Source organism: Danio rerio, chromosome 10 (assembly GCF_049306965.1).
Source record: "Danio rerio strain Tuebingen ecotype United States chromosome 10, GRCz12tu, whole genome shotgun sequence".
In the NCBI taxonomy this organism is placed as follows: domain Eukaryota; kingdom Metazoa; phylum Chordata; class Actinopteri; order Cypriniformes; family Danionidae; genus Danio; species Danio rerio.
Window position 1 is genome coordinate 41,586,316 of NC_133185.1, and position 18,103 is coordinate 41,604,418.

General features: G+C 35.6%; 1 protein-coding gene across 2 annotated transcripts in view; it reads right to left on the reverse strand.

Annotated features, from left to right (window-relative positions):
* nipblb (NIPBL cohesin loading factor b) overlaps positions 1-18,103 on the reverse strand; it is a 71,880-nt gene that overhangs the window by 50,521 nt on the left and 3,256 nt on the right. Inside the window, 5 exon segments of one of the 2 annotated variants that reach the window (NM_001161447.2) lie at positions 695-846; positions 3,505-3,613; positions 5,530-5,630; positions 8,311-8,476; positions 12,109-12,252. In NM_001161447.2, coding sequence (NP_001154919.2) covers positions 695-846; positions 3,505-3,613; positions 5,530-5,630; positions 8,311-8,476; positions 12,109-12,172 — 592 coding nt within the window. In that variant the 5' untranslated portion in view covers positions 12,173-12,252. 2 annotated transcript variants of the gene reach the window in all.

The window sequence follows — 18,103 nt, forward strand, 5'->3', positions numbered from 1 at the left end:
TAATCACACCTGCTTGACATGCAAGAATGAGCCTAATTGGCTCTCATGTCAAGCAAGCATGCCTAAGATTCTGTGAGCCAATATAAATGCTGCGAACACTGTTAAATGATATTTGTGTACAAATGTCTCAAAATGATCAGAAGGTTGAATTAAACGTACTCGATTGATATGGATTATTCTATAATTTCTATGAACATGTTGTGTGTTTAAGAGTTTAAGTAAAAAGACTTTCAACAGAAGGACTAAAATCTTTTAGGTTTTATTGAAAATATCTATCATGTGTTTCATAACCAAGCACGAGGCTCAGAGAATAACAGAATAAAAATGTTAGTAAAATCACCCTTTACTTTGGAAGCCAATGGCTGTTTTACAGTGTATCTTCCTTTGTGTTCAACAGAAGAAAGTCAAACAGGTTTAAAACAAGTGAAAGAAGAGTAAATGATGACAGAATTATCCTTTTTTGAGCAAACTATTCCTTTAAGAAGGTAAATACAGATTTATTTATTTATTTATTTTTACCAGCATGGGATCATCAGTTGCATTATTCAGCAAGAGACATGGATAAAAGAAGCTTCAATAGGCAAAAATCCTATTAAAACCACTTTTCCTTGTGCCCTGAGGTGGTTTAAGACTATAGATGCCAAAAATGGTGACAATCCTCTTGAGGGTCTCACAGAGGAGAATGTGCACTCACCTTGCTGGATCGGTTGGTGCTGGGGGTAGCTGGGTGGGTGGCTGTACTGCATGTAGCCCGCGGGACTTTGTGGTGCATACGGACTGGGCACTGGACTGTTCTGCTGGGGCATGTACCTGCTACCAGAACCCGCCTGAGTTTGAACATATCGGCTGTGGAGCAAGAATGAAACTGGTCAGTAATCAGTCTTGAAATGTAACCACTTTCATTTTCAGCATATTGTAATTCTTTTAATCACTGCAGGTAGATTGGTATGGTGTTATCGAATAGGCCTGTCACAATAATCAATATATCGACTTATATCGACATCTCTATCTCTATCGGAGGCGTCAGTATGGTTAAAAACACTATAGAGTTTACTATAAATTACTATAGTATATTTTCACGTGGGTGTCTGACACATGGAAATTGATCTGGTAGCAGATATCGCACCCTCTTACTTTTTACCTGGCATTTTTTTGTTTATATCATTATTTATTTAGGATATGCGCTTTCACATTCTGATTTCAATGCCTGATTAACTTGTAAAAATGTCTATAAATAAATTAAATATTCTGAGGAAAAATTATAATGTGTTCTTTGTAAGAGTGCACTTGCATTGTGATATTATATTGTCATTCTGGCATTATGAGATGGGTACCGAAACTCTGTACTTTATCGGTATTGGTGCTAAATAATAAAAGCCCGAAGTATCAATAAAGCTCTGACATATACAGTTCTACTATCGGTACTAGATAATTATTGCTGAATAAACATTACGTCCTGTATATTTTGTGGTGTTTTGTGTTTCGCCCTCTTGTTTATCGTTTGTTTTGTACTCTGTCCTGTCCTAGGTGTGCAAATATTGGTCGAGAAGGCTGTCAATCACTATTATGACTCACTCGGCGCACCAATCAGGAGCTGGTCCTCCACGTATAAAAGGCGTTCGCTTGCGCTGTTCACCAAACTCTTCACTTGTGTAGGCGAGCCTGTTCATTTGTGTTTGTATTTTTATTTATTTATTTTTATTTTTGCTGCTGTTGTGTAGTTTATCTCTCGCTTAAGTGATCTATTTAGTAGATAAGCTTGTGCAGCTCAATTTAGTATTTATTATTGGGAAGTCGAACGATCTTTATGAGAATTGGATTATAAGATAAGCTCTTGTTTTGCTAATGGCTAACAGTGTGTACTTTACGAGAACTCTAGTCATTTTGAGCAGCACAGGTTTTTTTTGTTTGTTAGTTTATGGAGGAGTTGCCACATTTGTAATTATGTTTTGGAATAAGAAGTTTAGTTAAGCGGTTCATGAAGATTACGGTTTTGCTTTTTTTTTTGCTTTTTTCTTTGGTTAGTTTAGTGGGTTGGAGTTTAGTTAGATTGTTTTGTTATATTTATTTCTTTGTTTTGGCAACACTCCTGTTATTCATTTAATTTGGTTATTTAAAAACACATTCTAAATTCCTTTATTCACCGATTGATATTCTCTGTTTAATAAATTGTTAATGTTTGTTTCAGTTATCCATGGGGTGTGTGTTCTCATTTTCACCCAGCACCATTAGAGACTCACTGAATGTTACCTCTCATCCAACTTAACAACTTAAAACACGTAACAAGTACCATAATTTAACTGACCAATCTTTTCTAATTTGCAATATTTGCCCATATATATATATATATATATATATATATATATATATATATATATATATATATCGCCCAATAGTACAATGGCGAGTGCATCAAGTATAAAAGCCTTCACAGTTCTCAGCTGTAGCTGTAGTTCTCATAGCTCGCGACACAGACTTGTAAGCTTGCAGAGTGGCGGAGAGAACCAAATGGATTGTATTTCCCAAATGGACACAGAGATTGCCTGTTGCGACAAACATGAGTTGTTTTCTTGTATAAACGGAAATGCAAGCAAAATGGCTAAGCATCTTTCAAAAGTGCATTTATTGCAGTAAAACAAATAAAAAGTTTTTGACTGCCTAGCTAAAGGTAAATCATCCATATCGTTATTCTAGCAGTCAGTCACATAAGGTCACTCTAAATTAGTATCATATTAATAGTTTAATAAACACACATTCGGATACACTGAAAACAGTATTTTTTCTGCAGTAGCCTAAATAAATCTTAAACATTAAAAATGCTTTTACATCTCTGTATTTAAAAATATACAATATTAATAGCCAATTTAAAAACTATGCTTATTAAGAAGCATAATATTTAATCATTTATGTAAGTGTGTTAATGAAAAATCTTAAACATCATGTAATTATTTAACTGCATTTTGCAACTCAATAAGGGTATATTCAACTCAAGGGAGCACAATACAACTTCTCCCAGAAATCTCCCAACTTCGGCCAGAAAAGGCAAACATGTTGACTTTTCTCCAGTGGAATGGTCAAAAAAAGAGTCATCTTCCTTCAAACCATTGTACATTCTTTTACAGGAAATTTTTTATTTACCTGTATTAAAATTATTAGTTTTATTTTATTTTAAATAAAAACACAATAATAAAATAAAATGTTGTTAATTCTGTTCAATTTTAATTACATTTTTTGCATTAAAAAAAACACTACAAATGTACCGATAAGAAAACCGTAAAAGTACCAAAGCGATAAGTGATCTCAATAAAAGCAGTAATATCGTTAAGACCTTAACAATACCCATCCCTAATAATGAGTGGCATAAAATGGTCTTGAAATTACAATAATATAATTTTTCACAATACATTTTGGTGCAATATATTATAAAACAAAAAAATAGAAATCATTACAGGCCTATTATCTACTTACCTTTCTAACCTAAATAAAAAGAAAGTGGAACAGTACCTGGGAGGGCTCGGAGTTATAGTGGTTTGCTGGTAGTTTGACGCCGGACTTCCATGCATGGAATTCTGAGGCATCTTGTACGATGGTATCATTGGCTGTTGCATTAAACCTTAAAAGCATCAAACAAAGAGGAAATCATGATTTAAAGTGTGGCAAATGCCAAGCTCAACTTTGCCATGCTGTCTTACATTAGTTTTAACTATTAGAATAAATAAACCTACAAAGATTAAACAATAATAGCACACACTACCATTCAAATGTTTGGGGTAAGTAGGAGATGTACTGTAAATAATTGTGCTTGATTTATACATTTTTAGAATGCTAGAAGTTGATTAAAACTGACAGAAACTCTCCACAAAAGAATAATATTTATGACAAAAACATTAGGCATTTCAACTGATTTCAAAATAATAATAAAAAATACCAACAACACCCAATTTGAATTATTTCTGTGTAAGATCATGTGAAACTGAAGTCTAGAGGAATAATGCTGAGAATTCAGCTTTGAACAACAGAAATAAAATACATTATAAATTATTTTAATAAAGAAAACAGTCATTTTATATACCAAAATTATTTTACTGTTTTACTGAATATCGAGATCAAATAAAAGTACTTGGTGAGAAGACGACTAGGGCTTGCGATTAATTGAAATCTTATCGAAACCGCGATTTTGACATGCCCGATTTTTAAATCACGATATTCCCGCAGCGTGCTATTTGAACCAATCATGACACAGTGCGCCTAAACAGAGCGTAAAAACAGGAGACTGAATAGCCTGCATATACAGGGATGATGAGTTCAGCACAGGAGGACTGGATGGTATGGGATTAAGTTACTTTGGATACAGGAAGGCTAATGCATGGCAGAACCAGGTAATTTGGTCAGGTCAGTCATATATTGCACCTAAAAGTGTGTGGAAAGCGCGAGCGTGTTGCTTCCTTCAGCATTTGTGCTTTGCGGTTGCTCCTTTGGCTCAGAGTTTACTCAGAGGATGACAAAGTAACAAAACATTGCTGCAGTTCCAATACAAGTTTTATATATATTAAGAAAATTAAAAAGCAATTGTTGTTCGGGTGTCTTGTATTTGTCTGAGATATACGAAATGTGTATATTCAATACAAACAAGAAGCTAAGTTCTTGTTAAATGACTCGCGGTGCAGCATTCTGAAGAATTCCCTTTAAAGTTTGTCTGAAAATAGATGTTTTCAGCTGGGTGCACCTGGAATACGCATGTGAGCCGCTCTCAATATGTGCAGGCAATCTACGTGCCTCCATTGCATGCAAAAGCTGCGATAAGTGAACAGCTTATTTTACGGCAGCGTCCCAAAAAGCTCTATGATCTATGTATGACAAAACAAATCCGTAACCACACGCACGCAACTCTTCTGATATTTGGTATCAAGCAGAACATCAGAGCCTTACTTGAGCTTGACAGCGTGCACGCTCACACACACATGCACACATTTGTTTTGCCATAGGTCTGTTCTAAAAAGAAAATTTGTTACAGCTTGACTAGGTGTATTTTATTTTATTTTAAGTCTGTTTTAGAGAAAAACAAAGATCTAATTGTTTTTTTTTCGAAATAGGTTTCAGATTCACACTGTAAACACAGATTCAGTCTGTCTGTGACAAAATCCTGATTAAAATCGAAAACATAATATTGTTCAAGAAAATCATGATAGGTTTCTTTTGCCCTTATCGCACAGCCCTAAAGAAGACTCTTTTAAAAAACATTTTTGTTTGACCACAAACATTCAAACAGCAGTGCATGCAAGAAACCAAAATGCTAAGAGATTGCATTATGGTAGCTTAAAAGAATTTGGATTTTTTTTATTTCAAATTGTAAATTAATGTCTCCAATAATCAACTCTAACTACAGTCTGGAAATTCAAAAAGAAGAAATGGGATTTTTAATTCAGGGAGCTCAAGCAGAGGCCACAGAGTAAAAGCATGCCCAGACTAAACAGCTTTATTTCTGCAGTTTCTCCTTACCGCCCTGAACCCCGTATCGGGTGGGCGTACTTTTCTCCCTGAAGACATTGGGGTTCCTGGACAGCACCGTCTGTAGCAGTAGAGGCACATCTCCTTCCGGGTCATCACTGCCCAAGTTGTCCTTCAGCTCTCTGAACACAGAACAGCAAAGATGGCGTGAGATATGACGCATGATATTGAAGAGGAAATATGACATTGCAATATTTACTTTTTTTTGCAATATGAACACAATTTCATTAGCACTATTTTGAAAGAATCAATCATTTTAGATGGCTTGGAGTGATTGGAGCATAAAACATAATAAGTAGTCTGACCATATTTGCTATTTTTATGAGAAACATCTTGGCCAAGAAAGGTTAATGTTAATGATTGAAAAGTAGTTTGACGAATAATGTGCAGGCATTGTACCTTATTCAACTAATTGAGAGATTATTGGATCTACAGAGAACAGTTATAGCGATGCAAATATGTGTGCTTGGTAAATGTTTTTGGTCATTCAATTTACACTGAGCTGAATGATCATTGTATGACCAGAGGGATTCAGATGAATAAGAAGCCGTCTACTCTCTTACAGACTGACAATGTTTCCATGGACATTAATAATCGAATTATTTGCCTTAATCTGAATAAGAAAATAATACGATTATGGTGTTTACATGAGTTGCTTTTTAAATGTTCCTTTCAAGATCCTGTTTTACATGTTATAGCACATAGATCCATTATCGTCATTGCGTCTCCACGCTATCCATGTTTCCTCTGGAGTTTCCTGTAATTTCAGGTGTTTCGTTTTTAATTTGTCGACTTTTTTTCCTCGAGACAAACTAGATATCGGATGCGAGTATGAACTGCTGGAAGAGTGTTGTTTTAATATGATACAGCACGCCATATTGGAAAGAAACCTCAGCATTTCACAATGCAGCAGTCTGTGGTCCTTTACTGACTCGGTAGATGCAGAAAATCTTGTCAAACAGCCATGTATATACACCGTCCTATCGCAAATTGCGGCGAAATTCCTACACAACGGTAATAGTTTGATTGCAGTGTTTACATGTCTGTAGTGCACTTCAATAATGCCACTAAGATCAGCATACTCCACATCTTAATCTGATTTCTGTTTAGTTCGATTATGACTCAAACGAATTAAGGTTTATCAAAAATCTCTGTTTACATGGTTTACTCTTGATCAGAGTATTGTCTGAATCGTATTAAAATCTGATTATTGGTGTCCATGTAAACTTACTGTGTGATCAGTCTGCACAGTGCAAACAGCCCAAACCTAAATATTTTAGGCAATACAGACCTCCTGATCAGCATGTTCCCAGTAAAATAAGGCACATATGTTTCATAAACTTTATAAAATATTTACTTTTGCCAATGTATGTTGGCGTTTTTAAACAAAACATTTTTATTAAACAATTATATCCAATAAAATAAGTGTTTAATTACTTAACTTTAGGAATAGTAAGATAATACATTTAAATGCAAAGTTAAGAGTTAATGCAACAATTACACAAAAAAAACTCTGTTGATTTCTCTTGATTTTTCCTTTTTATATTTAACAGTTTTGCCCAATATATTATTTAGGGTGTGATAATTTTTGGACTGGGATCTTAAGATTTTTGTTAGATCTAATGTACAGTTGAAGTCAAAATTGGGGGAAGTAAATAATACAGGGGGGCTAATAATTCAGGAGGGATAATAAATGTGACTTAAACTGTATACACTAGGATTGTGATATGTCAACCAATTTGGCATAGTACGATGTCTAATGTGAAAAATGGCGATGGACGATGGCATCGTCATCGTAGGTGGTGGTGAATTAATTATTTATGAATAATTAATCAATTCATAACAAATTGATTATTTGTAGCCTTCTGTTTCAACTATGTGACCCGCTTTGTCTTTGTTTTACCCATAACCCAAACATAAATAAATAAAGCTAAGTTACACACAAATTACCACCTCTCAATCCCTTTTCAGCGGGACTCTGGCATGAATAGGCAGAGTGATCTGTGTCTGTATAATGGCATCGACAAACTTGGTTAGTAAAAAGGTGCCCAACCAACAGTATCTGAGGTTTTCGCTAAAATTACTAAGCACAAGCGTAAAAGCGAAAGATTGAAGCAGTGTAGTGACGCTGTAACACGTTACCTAATGGATTCAAAAGAGTCGCTAGATGGAGACAAGATTACTTAAATATCACGTTAATAACTATAGTGAGCCGTGATCCAGCGGTACATCCTTGATAAACTGTCCAACATGCACTGTTCTCTAGGGTTTTATGCTCAAAGTACAACTGCTGGAGCTCATATGCACGCGTACGCTGCAGCGCATGCCTGTGTGTGTGTGTGGTCATGTAATGTGCGGTTTCATGGGTATAATGTGGAAGCAGGGCTTTTCAGAAATGCTAGGTGAAACACCAGTGTGGATGTGGATCGTTTTCATTCTAAAATGTCATTTTAAAACTAAGACGTGTTATTGTAAACGGATGTATTTTTCAAGAGCGGGTTGCTGCTGCGACGGGGGCGCGATGGAGGATTACGATGCCGGCTCAGCATTGTGATGTCTATAGGCCATCATTGATGGTAGATAGCATCGTGTATCAACCCAACCCTAATATGCACAAATATATTATTGTAAAGCATCCTATGGAAAAATGTATTAAAAAGAGAGTTCTGTGAGAAGATCTGTACTCATTTATGCTGGGCACTGTATAAGCCATCACTTTCAAGTGTAAATACCAAATTTAAGTGTGACATTTGAGGGGTTAAGGCCATAAGGTGAGGATGTCCTCAAACAAGAGATACTCACATGTGTTCGGTGGACACCTGGTTGAGGCTGTGTGCCAGCTGAGACACGAGCGCGTCGTCCCGGCGGGACAGAAGACAGCTGACCTCCTCCGCGATCCTCCCATTGTACAGCAGGCTCTTAGTGGTGGTGGCAGGTAGAGGAGAGGGCAGAGGCAGCTGATTTAACACTGACAAATAAACACAAAACATGAGTTATCTCTCAGCACAACAGCAGGCGTGAAACATTCCTCATTTCTCAAAGACTTCCCATTTCGATCCGAGCCGCAAAGTTATTGCCTGTACAAATCAAGTCCTGTCGCGTTGAAAGTTCTGAACAGACATTTAATCCACGTCCTCAAAATCCAATCAAAGAGACGGGCTATTCACACACACATTTACACAGGCTTTTGAAGGTACAGCAAAAGTAAATCAATAGTACTTTGGATAAATGTGTTTTAAGTTTTGTGTATTAAAAGAAAACTATTTTCAGAGGACAAAAAAAAGAGGTTTTAATCTACATGATGGTCACATGATCATTTGAGCTTTATTTAAGGTTCTGGTAATGTAATGTGTATTTATATAGCCCATTTCTTGTGTATGGCCATACACCCAAAGTGCTTCACAATCATGAGGGGGGTCTCTCCTGTCTACAACACCACCAGTGTGCAGCATCCACTTGGATGATGCGACGGCAGCCACAGGACAATGACATCAGTGACCTCACCACACACCAGTTACAGAGAGAGTGATAAAGCCCATACGGAAGATGGGAGGCCATGATGGGTAGGGCCGATGGAGGGAATTTGGCCAGGACACTGTGGTTACTTTCCTACTCTTTACGAGAAGTGCCATGTGATTTTTAATGACCACAAAGTCAGGACCTTGGATGACAACTCATCCGAAAGATGTCGCTCACTGACAGTAGTGTCCCCTTCACTATACTGGGGCATTTGGACTCACACAGACCGCAGGCTGAGCACCCCCTGCTGGCCTCACTAACACCACCTCCAACAGCAACCTAGTTTTCCCATGTGGACTTCAATCTGACCAGGCTCAGCCCTGCTTAGCTTCAGTGAGAAACTGGTCTTTAGTTGCAGGGTGATATTGCTGCGGTGAAGTAAACTGTTTGTCTGTGTACAGCGCTAGTGGCACAAATTTTGTCATTAGTATGCATGCACACCACCTGATTATTGATTATTGAATACCATGCATACACTGAAGGCGTGAAAGATGTACATGTGCTTTGAATTGTTTTGTGCTGTGCAATTGACTGTGCACATATACAAATCTATGTGTAAATAATAAATAAAAAAAGGCCCAATCCCAATTCTATTTTTGTACCCCTACCACTTCCCCATGGCCCTTGAAACGAAGTGTGAATGCAAAGAGCTTCAACATTTACCCCCAAGAAACGGGACTACAACTACAACACCTGCACACGTCATCATCTGTCATCGCAAGCTCTTGCTTCATATGAGATCGACCATGGTGACTACTGTAGTTTTTCCAGTTGCGATATTTTTGGTATTTATCTTCAGGAAATCACTAAAGGCATGTTATCTTAACGATCTAATGTGACAATAAGATCGTAACTGTACTGTGTATTTACACTGAGGTCATATTCATCTATGTAAATACACAAAAACAACATTAACATTATAGCAGACACTGTAAAAAGCTCATTCCCAGCCATTAGACATTTCTGACAGGGTATTCCAGTGTCATCGAGTGACAGAATGTTGTGGGACTGCTATACAGGAGTTATTATAAATTTAGCTGTTTTTATTTTTAGAGTTTTTTTTTGCCCTTTCCCTCAGCCTTCAAGCTGAAGAGAATTGGGACACCCCTACCCCTTCACATGAACTCAGGTAAGGGGAAGGGCTAAGGGGTAGAATTGGGATTGGGCCAAAGTATATTTAGATTAACATTATTATAAGATACTCTTAGCTTTTGCTAAATTACCATTTTTGCAAAATTTAGTCACACTGAGACAAAATGTAATTGTTTAGACAAAAAAAAAAAACCCACTCCACATTCAATAGAAAACTGATTATACAACAGTATTCGAAACAGTACAAAATTCATTAAAATATAAGCATATTACTGACACACTAAAAACAATAACAATTTGTTTCTCTCAATTTGCATCAACTCAAATGTGTCACTTAGTTTTTTGCATGTTTTGCTTACCTGACATGAATTGCATTATATTAGTAGACCCAGATTTCAACTTAGTGAAAAAAAACATCTTATGTTATAATTTCTAACAGGGCTGCATGATATTGGATGATACTGAAAAATTCTGACATTGCAATATTTTGTTTTTCTGTAATATATTGGGATATGAATACGATTTTACCAGATGGTTGGAAAAACTCTATCTTAAAAGAAATCATCCGTCAGGACTGTACAGGGTGTGAATCACGTATAAAGTAAAATAATATAAGAAGTCAAATAAACAGTACTTTTTAATGGTTTTCCAGAGAGTCAAACAGTATTCAGGTATAAAAATTTAATAATGAAATCTTCATTGTATTAATCCAGGAAAATAATTCCTCATTAACGTTACAAATGTACTTCTTTTGAGCCTGAATGTTTTAAACTCTCTTGAAATGCCTTTAAAACACATATAAATGATAAACGTTCACTCCGTTAAGGTTATACTGATCAATTATAATGGCAACTCAACATTGCATACCCTGAGACATGACTACTGTGGACACACACACTGCGATATCTATGCTAAAACGATATATTGTCCAGGCCTAGTTTCAAACTATTTAAAGAGTAACATGTTCTTCATGCACAACCAAAACAACATTGGAGGATTACAGGACCGCACGTGCACAGGCGCATACCGTTTCTCTACTGTGGTCTGGCATGAATAATACAGCGTTTTTAGTAGGGATGCTACGACATAAAAATTCTGGGCCAAACTGAAACTGCGGCTCTTCCACGGCCATACATTTTTGTTGAAAATTAAAATGTGATTTTCGACTGATCATTTTTGCAGCTCAAAATTTGTTGCATCCATACATTTTAGCTACTGTTGGTACATTTTTTACTACTCTATTAAAAATATCCATGAATTAGCAGTTAACCGTATTTTGTGATTCATGTTTTGATTTTTTCATATTTATTTATGCTTTTTAATTGCATATATGAGAACTTGATCTTTCCTGAATAACTTTTAACCTTGAAAAGTTTGAAAAAAGTGACTTTTATTAACATTTTATTAGTTTAAAGTGATATATTGTCTAGGTTGGTGTTGTATATTATGGTACAATGACATTGTAATAAACTGCAGTACATTTTCAGCTATTTTACAGACTTATTTTTTTACATTTCTTTTATATTATATTATTTCAAACTACTAAAATTTCAATAAAAGTTACTTTGTTAAACTGTAGAGTTGAATTTTCAACATTAAAGGTGGACAGCAGAGATCAACATCCCATAATGCAATTCACAATCGTAAATAAACAAAATAAGCAAAAACCTCCAAAAGCAATTTAATATTTTCTCCTAAAATTTGCATTTTCCTTAGACTCCTGTATGTAGGCTCAGCAATTTTACTTTTAAAGTGACAAATAAGTTATTTCCATTGCCTTCAAGTGAAATAACTGAACATAAACACAGGAGGCTGAGAAAAATGTTCCTTTTAGAAGAACATTTCAGATGGCATTTAGAGGTTTATGCATCTGAACTCTTCATATATATATATATATATATATATATATATATATATATATATATATATATATATATATATATATATATATATATATATTCAATGGAAAAAAACCTGAGCTCAACTTACGGTCGGTGAGGCTTGCAATCCCAGCGAGAGTGGTGATAGGAACATGAGGCATGTCCCCATTCATGCTGAAGAAGGGAAGGGAGCTCACGTGGACGCACAGGTTGCTCAGTGTCGCTGCTCACTGATCCACCTTTACATCTTTCGCTGCAGGAGGACAAAGAAAACGTGATGACATCATCAGTATCATCGAGTTCAGTATTAAAAGTACATGCACAGCCGTTGCAAAAACAGCATTTACATTTTAAATGAGACTTGAATGTTATTCATGCCACAAGTAAAAAATATATATACTAGTGCTGTCAAAATTTGTGCGTTAACGCATGCGATTAATTTAAAATATTTAACGTATTAAAAAAATTAACGCAATTAACGCAGTTGCAATTTTTTTATTTCCTGTTTTGGTGGACGTGTGTTCAACATGCAAAGAAATATGGATAAGACCAAGGAAGCACTTTTTGAAGGCAAGTTTCAGTATAAAACAATTAATGTCACATTACCAGGCTATTCAGCTTTTCCGCAAGAGATTCATGCAACTTTGAGTGCTTAATTTTTAATCTTTCGACTTTTGTTTTAATGGAATTTGATAACGCACACAGAGAATGGAAAGAAAAACCTCCGCATTTCGTGGGGCGGTGGTCCTTTAAGGTAATCAAGAATCGCTGCTTACATGGTGGACTCTTAATAAGTCTTAATAATTTGCAGTGCACTTTAAATCCAACTTGGAAATCAATTTTTCTTTATTGGTACTGATTGTTTTAAAATTCAAATGTCATTAGCATGCCTGTGTTTTTATTTCTGTAATACATATGGCTGTCAAGCCAGCATCTTGAGGGTTTATTGTGGGTATGTTGTTTACATGAAGAAATCTGTGTTACAAGTAAAAAAAAATTCTAATAAACAATTATATTTTGAATTAATTTTACATTCGAATTGCCAAAATGACAAGTTTCAGTCTTTTAAATGTGATTAATCGCGATTAATTTTCAAAAAAAGTGTGATTAATTAGTTAATTATTTTTAATTGATTGACAGCACTAATACACACATACACACACACACACACACACACACACACACATACACACCACAGACCAAAAGTTTGGACACAACTTCTCATTCAAAGTTTTCTTTATTTTCATGACTATGAAAATGGTAGTCACACTGACTGAAGGCATCAAAACTATGAATGAACACATGTGGAATTATATACATAACAAAAATGTGTGAAACAACTTAAATATGTCATACTCTAGTTTCTTCAAAGTAACCACCTTTTGCTTTGACTACTGCTTTCCATACTCTTGGCGAGCTTCAAGAGGTCGTCACCTGAAATGGTATTTACTTCACAGGTGTGCCCTGTCAGGTTTAATAAGTGGGATTTCTAGCCTTATAAATGGGGTTGGGACCATCAGTTGTGTTGTGCAGAAATGAGGTGGATACACAGCTGATAGTCCTACTGAATAGACTGTTCAAATTTGTATTATGGCAAGAAAAAAGCAGCTAAGTAAAGAAAAACGAGTGGCCATCATTACTTTAAGAAATGAAACTTTGAAAGTGTCCCCAAGTGCAGTCACCAAAACCATCAAGCAAGAAACTGGCTCACATGCGGACCCGCACCAGGAAAGGAAGACCAAGAGTCACCTCTACCGCAGAGGATAAGTTCATCCGAGTCACCAGCCTCAGAAATCACAGGTTAACAGCAGCTCAGATCAGAGACCAGGTCAATGCCACACAGAGTTCTAGCAGCAGACACATCTCTAGGACAACTCTTAAGAGGAGACTGTGTGAATCAGGCCTTCATGGTAAAATATCTGCTAGGAAACCACTGCTAAGGACAGGCAACAAGAAGAAAAGACTTGTTTGGGCTAAAGAACACAAGGAATGAACATTAGACCATTGGAAATCTGTGCTTTGGTCTGATGAGTCCAAATTTGAGATCTGCAGTTTCCAACCACCGTGTCTTTATGCGACGCAGAAAAGGTTAACGGATGGACTCTACATGCCTGGTTCCCACCGTGAAGAATGGAGGAGGAGGTGTGATGGTGCTTTGCTGGTGACACTGTTGGGGATTTATTCAAAATTAAAGGCATACTGAACCAGCATGGCTACCACAGCATCCTGCAGCGGCATGCTATTCCATCTGGTTTGTGTTTAGTTGGACCATCAGTTATTTTTCAACAGGACAATGAGCCCAAACACACCTCCAGGCAGTGAAAGGGCTATTTGACCAAGAAGGAGAGTGATGGGGTGCTGCGCCAGTTGACCTGGCCTCCACAGTCACAGGACCTGAACCCAATCGAGATGGTTTGGGGTGAGCTGGACCGCAAAGAGAAGGCAAAAAGGCCAACAAGTGCTAGATATCTCTGGGAACTTCTTCAAGACTGTTGGAAAACCATTTCAGGTGACGAACTCTTGAAGCTCATCAAGAGAATGCCAAGGGTGTGCAAAGCAGTAATCAAAGCAAAATGTGGCTACTTTGAAGAACCTACAATACGACATATTTTCAGTTGTTTCACAATTGTTTGTAATGTATATAGTTCCACATGTGCTAATACATAGTTTTGATGCCTTCGTTGTGAAGCTACAATTTTCAAAGTCATGAAAATAAAGAAGGTGTGTCCAAACTTTTGGTCTGTATGGTATATATTTTAGCGATGTCCAGATCCGATCATGTGGTTTCAGACTCGATCGGAATTGGAAGTTACCTCCCGATCACGACTTGAATATATATGTATATTACATATAATCTCATTATTTATTAACACATCTACAGTTATGCGGTGGCACAGAGTTAGACCTATTTCTTGAATTCACACAGAAACAACATAGTGTGAGCCATGACATTAATGCAGAGATGCTATTGGTTAAATGCTGGCAAAGTAGAACACAGAAGCAGCTTGAAGCGGAGAGCGCGGGTATGTCTGCGATCTGAAGGTATTATTAAGTTGATGACGACAACATTGCCAAAGCAAACTGTGAGATATGTAAACTTGAGATTGCCTGAAGGGTATTTTAAGTTGAGGTTCTATTTGATTTTATATTAGATTATAGATTATATGAGCTGACATACAAGCAATCTGGTGATGAATCGTAGCTTTTAAACGCTCCAGTGTTCCTGTATCTGTGGTAACACTCAGTAAACAGTGGAGAGCTGGGTGAAGTGATGACAATCACGGCCAATCACAGTCATTTCTGTTGAGCACATGAACTCGATGGCAAATCATCGGTTTAAGAAAACCTCAAACATCGCTCAAATGTTAGCGGGAAATGGGCGATTTTTAAAATATCTGTATCGATTGGTACTGAATTCCAGTATCGTGACAACACTACTATACTGTAAAACCCAAAAAGTTAAGGTAACTCAAACCATTTGAGGAAACCAATTGCAACAAACCATTTAAGTTCAAAAACTAGTACTGTGAACTTACTGCATTTAAGTTGAAGTAATGAGGTATTTAATTAACTCATTACCTTCAACACTGAGTTCAAAAGTCTTTTCAAATGAGTAGAATTAACTTCCAGTACATTTTGAGTTAACTACACATTTCATTTGATAAAGTTGAGGGTTTGATTTTACAGTGTATATGACTTACTAGGTTTCACTTGAATTGTTTACTTTTGGGTTTACATCTTTGAAAATTACTACCTCAAAAGTGTGGGATCAGTATGTTTGTATTATTATTATTATATTCAGCAAGGATGCCCAGAATAGATCATTGAATATTTTAGATTGTTTATCAAAAAATTCTGACTTAAAATGTATAATGGTTGTTACAAAATATAATACAACAACTTTTTTCAACACCGATAATCAAAAATTACTTTGCGCAACAAATTATCAAATCAGAAACATTTCTGAGGAAAACTAAAAACTGGAGTAAAGAAGCTAAAAATGCATGCTTTTCATCATAGGAACTAATTTTAACTAACATTTTTACATTGAAATAATTCATTTGTATCACAGCTTTGTATGCAACATAAGTAAAACATAAGACACTTCAGTAACACTAAAATAATAGTGCAGTAGTTCATGTTAGTGAATGTATTTACTAACAGGAACAAACAATGAACAGCACATTTAATACAGTTTTATTCATCATTATTAACGTTAGTCAATGAGAATAAAGTAGTTCATTGTTAGTTCATAGTGCATTAACTCATGTTAGCATAACTTTGGATTTTAATAATAACTAAATATTGAACTGTGATTAATAAATGCTGTACCAGACTGTTCTTAATGTTAGTAAATACATCAACTAATGGACCATTATTTAAAAGTGTTACTGAAGCTTGGCAACAATTGTTCAAAATTAGAGCCGCATGACAATGATTGCTACCATCAACATCTGTGTTCAGTAAAAACTCTGACTGCTACAGTCAGGCACACTTTACTGAACACATGGAGCCATATACATAAAAACAAAAAGCTTCACTTTAAACTTAGCATACGCATTATGCACAGAACAAAAGAGGTACCGAGCATGGCCAAAACTACACGCGCATCTGCTCATCAAATGGGCTTTATTTTGGAGTTTCCCCTCCCCCCTTGTGCTCCTCCAGGAGGCTTTCCCATCAGGCACTGGGACAGAGACACTGTCCTGCTGCAACAGGAAGGTCTTCCCCAGACGCTTGGAAGAAGCCAGAGTTTGGAGCCAATCTCTTCCTCTCCAGTAAAACCACCAGAGTCTTACTGAGACATAACATCACTTCCAAAACACCAAAGTCTTACTGCTAAAACAGCAGCTCAAAGCAGCAGAGCGGAGAAAGATGAAATTGCGAAAAAACTATAAAAACTGTTTTACTTTCTGACGATGATGTTGCTTTATGCAAACAAGAACTGGGATTAATCAATGCTGCTTTTTTTTTTTACAGATATTGATGAGCTTTTATGTTCAATAACCAATAATCCTGACAATTGTGCTGCTTTGTTCTAAAAATAAATCATACTGATTGTAAGAATTTCATTAATAGTATTAAAAATAATAATTATCTTCATTCATAAATATAATTTAAATATTTACATTTGCATGTGATAATTTTAATTACTATACATCATATAATTTAAATTGTCAATATTCATGTTTTTTACTATAATAATAGAAATTCTAAATTATTAGAATACTTCAATATTATTATTAGTTATTTATTAATGAATGAAATTTATTAATGAATTTACGTAATTTACCAATAATAAAAAAATATTGTTCAATTAAATCAATAATAATAATAATAAAACAAATATTAATGATGATGATGATAATGATGATGATGATGATAATTCATTTATTTTCTTGTCGGCTTAGTCCCTTTCTTAATCTGGGGTCGCCACAGCGGAATGAACCGCCAACTTATCCAGCAAGTTTTTACACAGCGGATGCCCTTCCAGCTGCAACCCATCGCTGGGAAACATCCACACACACACACACTCATACACTATGGACAATTTAGCCTACCCAATTCATCTGTTTCGCATGTACGCTTTGGACTGTGGGGGAAACCAGAGCACCTGGAGGAAACCCACGCGAAAGCAGGGAGAACATGCAAACTCCACACAGAAACGCCAACTGAGCCGAGGTTCGAACCAGCTCTACCTACTGCGCCACTGCCTCGCCCGATGATGATAATAATAATAATAACCTAATTCAATATTTACAATGCATGTCATGTTATTATTATTATTACTATTATTATTCATTTTATTAATAATATTCTATAATCAATGTACAATAACTAATTTTCCTGCCTAACTTTATTTTTTATTTCTGCATTTTACTTCAATAATAAAACCATGAAATAATAATATTATTATTTTTATTATACTTAAATAATTAGCAAATATTACATTTAAAGTTTTTTTTTATAATAATAAATTCATAATAAGTAACTTTTTTAATGTTTACAGTATATTTTCTTTATTATTATTATCATTATTATTATTATGATTATTATATAATCAATGTACAATAACAAATTTTTTAGGCTAACTTAATTTTTTA